At 37.9% G+C, this 9093-nt stretch overlaps 1 protein-coding gene across 1 annotated transcript; it reads right to left on the bottom strand.

Annotated features, from left to right (window-relative positions):
• Positions 1-4560: 4560 nt before the first annotated feature.
• Positions 4561-8508, bottom strand: LOC144637788 (uncharacterized). Its single transcript, XM_078496868.1, has 3 exons — positions 7961-8508; positions 5418-5500; positions 4561-4702 (listed from the first exon to the last, which is right to left on the bottom strand). The coding sequence occupies exons 1-3, from the start codon at positions 8364-8366 to the stop codon at positions 4664-4666; spliced, it is 528 nt and encodes a 175-aa protein (XP_078352994.1). The 5' UTR covers positions 8367-8508; the 3' UTR covers positions 4561-4663.
• Positions 8509-9093: the final 585 nt, after the last annotated feature.

Here is a 9093-nt window from a genome sequence, read left to right as displayed (position 1 = left end):
AAAGAATGGAATAAGATAATGCTAAATGAGCCACTGATAATGACGATTTTTGGCCCTTGTGTTGAAATACCATCACGTAAATTAAACCTTATTTTCTCTTCAGATTCAGCAAAACTGGCCAGTTTGAGACTTGAAAAATATACATTTTGGCTCTTTTTGGAAAACCGCCATCACCTGGATTCATCCTATTTTTCACTCCATCTCCAAAAGGATCGAATAAGCAAGTGCTACACCAGCCACTGGAAATGACGATTTTTGGCCCTTCTGTTGTAATACCACCAAGTAGATTAAAGCTTATTTTCACACCTGTCGTCCAGTAAAACCGGCCAGTTTGAGACTTGAAATGGACAGTTTGGGGCTTTTTGGAATACCGACATCACGTGGACTCATCCTAATTTTCGCTCCAGGTCCCAAAGAATTGAAAAGTGCTAAATGAGCCACTAATAATGACGATTTTAAGCCCTTGTGCTGAAATACCACCAAGGAAATTAAAGCCTATTTTCACTATAGATCCAGCAAAACGGGCCAGTTCAGGACTTGAAATAAACAGTTTGGGTCTTTTAAAACACCTCCATCGCGTGGATTCATCTTAATTTTCACTCCAGGTCCAGACGAATCAAATAAGAAAGTGCTGTACGAGTCACTGAAAATGACAATTTATGGCCCTGGTGTTGAAATACCACCACGTCGATTGAAGCGTTTATTTTCACACCGGATCCAGCAAAACCGGCCACTTTCAGATTTGTAATCAGTGGAAAGTCTTTCTAAGAAACCGCCATCACGTGGATTCATCTTTATTTTCACTCCAGGTCCAAAAGAATCAAATAAGAAAGTGCTACACGAGTCACTGAAAATAACAATTTATGGCCCTTGTTAAAACTTATTTTCACTCCAGATGCAGCAAACCCGGCCAGTTTGAGACTTGAAATGTGCAGTTTGGGTCTTTTAGGAATAAAGCCATAATGTGGACTCATCCTAATTTTCACTCCAGGTCCAAAAGAATGGAAAAAGTGCTAAATAAGGCACTGATAATGACGATTTTTGGCCCTTGTGTTGAAATATCAGCACGTAAATTTTAAAAAAGTTTATTTTCACTCCAGATCCAGGCCTGTTTGGGACTTGAAATGTACAGTTGGAGTCATTTTGGAAAATTGACATCACGTGGATTCATAGTAATTTCCACTCCAGCTTCAAGAGAATCGAATAAGAACGTGTTACATGAGCCACTGAAAATGACGATTTTGGGTCCTTCTGTTGTGATACCACTACGTAGATTAAAGCTTTGTTCACTCTAAATCCAGCAAAACCCGCCAGTTTGAGACATGAAATGTGCATTTTGGCTTTTTTGGACAACCGTAATCACGTAGATTCATTGTAATCTCGACTCCAGGTCCAAAAGAATCGAAAAAGAAAGAGTTACATGAGTCACTGAAAATGACGATTTTGTGATCAACGATACGTTCTCTTACTAGAGCTTTCATTCGTATTTCTTGTTCAGAACTCCTGGACTTAAAACTTAAATTTGGATGCTTTCTCCAATTAAATTGTAACCTTCTACAGTGCTTAAAGAACAGCAGAAGTTCAGTACAAGGTAGGGAAGCTCTTTCTTGAAATTAGTCAAAACAAATGGTGCCCTTGATTTTATAACAAATTCACTGGCAGCCAATCACAAAAGTATTTTCAACAGTCATCTAAAAATAGGAAATTCGAAAAGATAATTGTTGATATTTAACTAACGTTTTTAGACATCCTTTAAAGGGACTGTATCACGGCTGAGTTTAGTGGTTTTGCCAAATACTCCGAGCCATGAAACTTAATGTTCGCGAATAAATTACTTTATTGGATCTAAATGACAAAACTATTGCTTTATCACAAACAAATATGTTTTCCGGGCGTTGCAATAAAAAATGAAAATTTAACGAGATAAGCTTTGAAAAAACTGTTCATACAAACAGTTCCATATCGCAGTCCGTCTTAATCTTCTTCAATCTTTGTACATTCGTACCTTCGTTTGAAGTTGCTTCGCTATCGAAATGTTCTTTAACCATTAAGGGTGACACCTTTCTCCATTTCAGACTTTCTTGTTTTTCTCTAAAGCATTCCTTAGCCTAGCTTTTCCTTGAAATAAATAATTTTGTTTAAGTTGACAAAGCAAGATTATGGATTCTTTTGTTTTCAACGGCTGGAACAGCTGTAGTCACCTAGTTTCATTTAATACAACGAATATATTTAAATGTAGAGCCTGGAAAATGTCTTAGAGTGAGTGTTTCTGACGGATCACACTTAAAGATTTGGTATATTACTTTAGGTGACTGTAAGAAATCCAGTTCATTTTGCCACTGGAGACGTTAGAGTGAACGGAGAAGTCGTCCCAGAAATGGACAAAACAAGCAATGTGGAAGTGTGGCCGAAATCGGGCAGCAGAACAGAGGGGCATTCCATCGTGTTTATAAATCTTTCCAAGGGATTCACTAAGGAAGTCAAGTTAGCACGATAAACCACTCAAAAGGAACATATGGTCATAATAAGAGGGGACTGAAGGGATAAAAATGGGAAATGGTATTTGCTTATTTATTTCACTGGGAAAATAGGATTTGGTTTTACTGGGACATGGGAGGCATGGTGGCCTAATGGTTAGTGCGCTGGACTCCGGTTCTTCGGTTCTTCGGTCCGGGTTCGAGCCCTGGCCGGGGTCATTGTGTTGTGTTCTTAGGCAAGACACTTTAATTACTCCCATAGTGCCTCTCTCCACCCAGGTGTATAAATGGGTACCGGCGACATAATGATGGGGGTAACCTGCGGTGGACTAGCATCCCATTGAGGGGGGAGTAGAAATATTCCAAGCCGCTTAATGCTACAGAAACCGGGATAAGCTCAGCCAAGAATGGGAGACTTGGCTCGAGGCTTCCCTTAAATAATTCACTCGGAGTGGGTATGACAAACAAGAGATTCAAATGGGAATTGGGCAAAAACCAGGCTTAGAAATTAAATGGGTTTTTGGCAAAATTGGGTAGATTATTCCATGTTGATGTATGACTTGAACACATAATGTAACAGAGTAAAGCATTAAAATTGCATTGGCCTGAAAAAATGAGAGTTGTATTTAATTTTATAGAGGTTGTACTGGGATAAACGATATGAAATATGAAATGGATCGTCAGTTATATTTTTTATATATATTTTTTCTCCGTCACTAGATTATCATGAAATTACCATGCGCTATTTGGTTCTCTTTTTTTACCCCGGGGGTTGGGGATACTCCCTATAATGGCCTCTACGGGGGAGGGCTCCGCCCGAAAGGGGTACCTTTTTGAGGCTTCAGGTATATAAAAGGGTAGAGACTTCACAAGTTGAGGTATATGAAAGGGTAGGAAATTCGGGCATTAAGATATTTAATAACCTTTAAAGTAAATATTTCGAACAGACGCAACTTATGGCTGTATCGTCCTTTATTTATTATAAAGCGCTACATAAAAATGTCAAGAAAACGTCCTGTTTTAAGTATATATGTCGTGTCGTGTAGGTATATGAAAGGGGTACCTTTTTTCAATAAAAGGTATCCGAAAGGGGTACTTTTTCTGTCAAAATGGTATATAAAAGGGTAAGGGGTTGGACCTCGGGGCGGAGCTTCCCCGTATAACACTTTTTCGAGTGCCCCCCGGGTTTTTTTGTTAACGCATTTTCGTATCGAATACCTTAAAACTGTGATGGAGTTCTTCCTACCCCTCGAAAATGAGTCCCAGACGGCAAAATCCTCCCGAATATAAGCCCATCGCCATTTAGCCTTGAAAGAAAAAAAACGGTATCTGGTTAGAGCGCTCAACCGGTATCTGGGAGGCCTCCATGGGTTCGATTCCCGTCGGGGACTCAGAATTTTTCTTTGTCCCATGCTCGTGTCATTGTTGAAAAATTAATTTTCATTATTTATCACCGAGCTTAAAATTTACCATCTTTATTATTTACTACTTTGAGGTTGTCTGATGGCGTACATAACTTCCCCATTAACAGTGTGATGCTCTTCCAACTGAGCTATAAAGCCACCTACATTGGAATCAGACCAATTATGAATACTCACAACAAGGTATCTGAAGGAATAATCATCAATACAATCCTCAGTGGTGTATTTAGGCTGATTTGTAGAGCCTCTGATCTGATGTTACAACTACATACATGTACTTCTCTCCTACCCCAACAGGTAATCTATTTAGACACAGTATTTATGCTCCCTCTCTTCCTCCCTCTCTCCCTTCCTTCATTCCATCATCCCTCCTGCCTGCCTCTCTCCCTCTCCTCCCTCTATCTCAATCTCTCCATCCCTCTCCCTCCCTCCTGCCCTTCCATCTTTTCTTCCTCCCATCCACCCATCTTTCTGTCTGTCTATTATTCCTTACTTTCTTTCTTCTCCATCCCCCCTCTCTCTCTCTCCCTCCCTTCCTTTCTCACTACCTCCATCCACAACAAATTTATTACGTTTGTACTTTCCATTTCATGAATTATTAAACAGTCATTCAAATAGTTCAGTTATAACTTCAAAAAGACACCTGTTACAATTCATTTCTTTGATAATTTATTTGTGGACACAAAAATAAAAATTTCACTGAAATTATATTTAAAAGCTAAACTTTTTGTAGTCTATAAAATAACTTTTGATGACTTATTGAGTTCACATGGCTTCCAAAACTCTTTTGATCTCCTGTGCTTCCTGAAAAGAAAGGAAAACATAAATTGCATAATCTTTTTTAGTTGTGCTGGGGTTCAAATAATGGAAATTGGTTGATACTATTCCTACACAAAGAATATATATAATTATGTTTTGCCATAAAAATGATAGAAAACCACACAAACACACCCGTCAAAGAAAAAGAAATTTAAGCCACCATGTTTTGAATGGGTGTACTATTTTTTTGCAAGAAGAAAGCACAGCATAATGTAACAGAATCTCTTTTAATAAAGAAGAAGAGGCAGGAAGTGAAAGATTCTTGTAGTTTCCATGGTAACAAATAACTAACTAAAAAGCAATGAAGTTAACAAATACTTGTGTCTGATTTAAGTAAATTTGCATCATTTGTACTCTACTGAGTGGAATTACATATTAGATTTTTTGTAATCTATTTTTGACTCCAATTGTAAGAGCTTTATAAAATAATGTGTTCTGACTAACTAATAATGTTTTGCATTCTATGGATAATTCTCCCACATTATCAAAGAGCAATTCTTCCACATTAAAAGCAAATTATTGAAATCAATATAATTGTTTAAAAACAGCAATAATGAGGGTAATATTAGTAAGAAAATTACCTGCACAACAATAAAAATGGTTTGAGTTAGCGCAAAGTTTGAGTTATCAGGGGTTCAAGCTATCTGGATTCTGCTGTTTATATTACGGCATGACAAATCATATTTAAATCTTATTTTACCTGTGGACTTGTAAACACAAATGATCTTGAAATGTATAGCTTCTTTGTTTGATCATCAAATCTCCACATATTCAACGAGACACCTAAATGAAATTATTTCAAATAATATTTATTGAAAGAATGATTGAATTAACCTATCAATCAATCAATCAATTAATCAATCAATCAGTCAGTCAGTCAGTTAATGAGTCAGTTGGTTGGTCTGCAGCCAGCCAGTCTAACACTTAAACATCAGCTTTTCCAAATTGCTACAGTGGTTTATTTAGCTTTATCAACCACACGGCGCCCACATAAAAGGAGCATCTGTTGATGTTTCAAAATTATAAAGGGGGTGTATGGGAGAACCAAAATGTTCCTATTTGCATGAACAATAGCGAGTAAAATTCACATTAAGGGCCCATTACAGTATCTTTTGGGGCCGTTGCTAGGGAGATATCAATTGGCTGTAACTTGATATATATTTGCTTTTATTTAACCAAATTTAGACAGGAGTTTTAGAGTGCGACTGCAAGTCAGTTGATGACGTCATCGGTGCACGTCTAATATCACATGACCCAGAACAAAAAACTGAGTTTTACGCAAGAAACTTACGGTGTCATTCATAGTTTGTAGTATTATATCAATCAGTACGTTTATCTTAAAAAATGTAAGCCTGCGTTTTCCGCTAGCACAAAAACTTGAAAAATAAGTCAAGAAAATGTGTTCTTTTGACCACGTTTTTGAACACAACTTAAATGTTGTTTTGATTTTCCGAAAACGCATGCTTACGTTTAAAGAAAAATGTATTTTCTTTCGATTTACTGCAAAAAACAGAAGGTACGTTTTTTTCCTTCCGAGAAAAACTCGCATTTTCGTCCGTACCGGAAGTAAAATTATACGGTGAATGATTGGTTGAAATCATCGTAATTGACATTGCTGCACTAAGTTGGCTTTCCCCCCGCTCACGTACGCTTCAAAAACTATAATTTTTCGACACGGCAAACTTTACTACTTGCTTGTATTCGGACAGCTTTAACAACGTTTACTGTCGCTCAACTAACATGTAGAGGCTAAGACAAATGTAAACAAAGGCGGTCGTAAGTATTAAAAAGAGTTTAGTGTGAGTTTCTTTATTTTCGGCTTGTAATTTGCGAATTAGCCGTAAACGGCGTAATCATGTTTTGTCAAGGAGGCTACAATTCATAGTTCGGTTGAATAAATAGTTAACGTTTGTAAGCTGAAATGTTTTTATACAGGTGTTTTATATAGTTTAGTTTTCGCAGTTTTGTACCTTACTGAATTTGTCCTGTGGTTAGAATGTTGTACGAATCATAATCAGCAGTTTCTGCAAGCAATTTACGGCAGATAAATCGAGTTCATTCCTATATTTCTGCGCTAACTGCGTAAAAATTATCTTACCTTCGTTTCGCGAACGAAATGAATCGCTGTTTTTTTTTCTGAGCTTCGTTTAGTTCTAGTGACAGTGCTTTAATTTTTGTCAGTAGCTTTCACAGATTTCTTCAGTGAGTTGAAGGGGAAACTGATGAAATACGGTAGCGCCGCACATTCGCATGTTTTCTAATGCATCGGCACTACTTTTAAAAATATTTCGGCGGTTTCGGATACTTGCTTCAGGCTTCGTATATGTTTTGCAATCATTTAGTATGACAAACTTTTTTTATTTCAATTTACCCAGTTTGCTTTTACTGCAGAACAAATTTCCGTGATTGGAATATGATTCTAACCGAAAGGGAACTAAACTCGCGTTAAATTTTGCCGCTAAGCTGAATCACGAATGCGAGAAAACCGGAAATAAAATTGCACTTGCGTGGCAACCGCGTAGCTTGGCAACGAGATACTGTAATGGGCCCTTAATGCGCAAAATAAACGTAAAGTTACCTCAATTGTAGTGCCTTGATGTCCTTGTAGCTCAAAACAGCAAATTTTAGCACGCCATTTTGAGCTACAAGGTTGACAAGGCACAATGATTGTGGTAATTATAAGTTATTTTGAGCATAAATTTGAATATTACTCACTATAGTTCATGCTTATAGGAACATTTCCATTTTCCCATACATCCCTTCTTTATTCTGAAACATCAACAGTCGCTCCATTTGTATCGACCCCGTGTATCAACTTCCAGTTGTGTTTCACTCGCCCGCCCATGCAGCACAACAGTTTCTTGAGAAACTAATAAGCTTAGTCTGTCAGCCAGTCAATCAGTCAGTTGCAATATCCCCATACTTGATCTAACCGCAATTAATTATGCATACAATTTTGCAACTCTCACTTTGTTGATCACCGACTGCCTTTCGTGAGTGAAGGATATGAGAGAATTTTCAGTCAGTGGCATTATAAAACTGCCCATATTTGATTATACATACAGATTTGTAACTTTCGTGCTGTTGATCACTGCCTTTAGTGAGTGAAGGATTATATTGAAGAATTTGTATGCATAATTTATAAGTATGTGGCTATACGGAAATCCCTCCACAGTACACTAGCATTTCAAGGAAATTATAAACAGTTTCGGGGTGACTTGGTTAAAAAAATACTTAGCTTACCTTGAACGGTCCTGCTAAACCTCGATGACTCATCTCCAATAAAGAACGATCCATTCGTGAAAGTGAACTGCTCGATATTTCTCGTGTTTACAATCACATCGTCCTGCAATGGGGTGTATAATGTTTCGCCTTTGGGCCGAAAATCTTCAGACTCGTAAACTAAACCGCTCGCATTTATCGGCAAAAATCTCCTGGAGATGTGTGAAGCAGATGTCGTATAATTTGTGGGATGCTCAGGTCCCTTGTTAAAGAACAAACCATTCTCGCTTCTGTTTTCAAATCCATCGCGTGATAAACTAGGGCCCGGGTGTCGGTCTTCTCCTTCATCTGTTCTTGGTCTTTTTGCAGAAGCGAACCCGTTTCGCGACAATGGGCACGAAAAAGGAATGTCAGTCTCAACATCCATGAAAACTAGTGATCTCAAAACAAGACACGTTGAAGAAGTCTCCACGCGTAATATTTCATGACTTCTTTCAATTTTCGTGCAGGTATTCAAATTGTAACCAGAAACCAAAATCAATATAAAAACTTTGCCATCTTGAACTTGGTAACCGCTCCCTTGTTTTGAAAATGTGCGCTTTTCGTGCCTCTCTCCAGGTTGCCGCTAGCTAAAGGAACTGAAAAAAGACTGGAGCCAAATTCTTAACATCAATAAGTAAATACCGGTAATAGTCAGGCGGTTATGTGCAGAATTTTGGGTGAATTGTGCACTTTGGGTTAAAAGCATGAAATTTGGTGTACAATTAGGTTTTTTTATGCTCATTAACATCTGATATGGAGCCACTTTGAAAATTCACTCAGAGAGCAGTTAAAGGGGAGTTTTAAAAATGGCCGCCATCTTGACCGGAAGTAGAATATTTAATTACCGGAAGTTATTAGAAGAAGGTCTACACGCCCTTGGAGTGACATCTTGTGTTAATCGAAGGTAAATAAACTTGTTGTCTAAAGGTTTGAAGGTGAAAATGAGTGAAAATATGGGTATTGCAGCTTATTAGCTTTAATGAAAGCAAAACCGGAAGAGCATTTCGTGGCCAGTTCATCACTCAAACCGATGCGGTAACGAAGACACAAACACTAAGCCTTTAATATCTTCCTTACTGCCCCTCTTTCCCGGATCAAGCAAAGTCAGCCTT

This window comes from Oculina patagonica, chromosome 14 (genome assembly GCF_052425735.1).
Source record: "Oculina patagonica isolate OP01 chromosome 14, crgOcupat, whole genome shotgun sequence".
NCBI classification, from domain to species: Eukaryota; Metazoa; Cnidaria; class Anthozoa; order Scleractinia; family Oculinidae; genus Oculina; species Oculina patagonica.
The sequence above is the reverse complement of the archived record's forward strand: the minus strand, read 5'-3'. Positions and strand labels throughout refer to the sequence as shown.

Coding starts and splice junctions, on each gene's coding strand:
- LOC144637788 (XM_078496868.1), bottom strand. CDS start 8,366: ATGGATGTTGAGACTGACATTCCTTTTTCGTGCCCATTGTCGCGAAAC. Junction 5,501..7,960: donor GTTTAGCAGGACCGTTCAAG/GTAAGCTAAGTA, acceptor AATTTCATTTAG/GTGTCTCGTTGAATATGTGG. Junction 4,703..5,417: donor TTGTGTTTACAAGTCCACAG/GTAAAATAAGAT, acceptor CTTTCTTTTCAG/GAAGCACAGGAGATCAAAAG.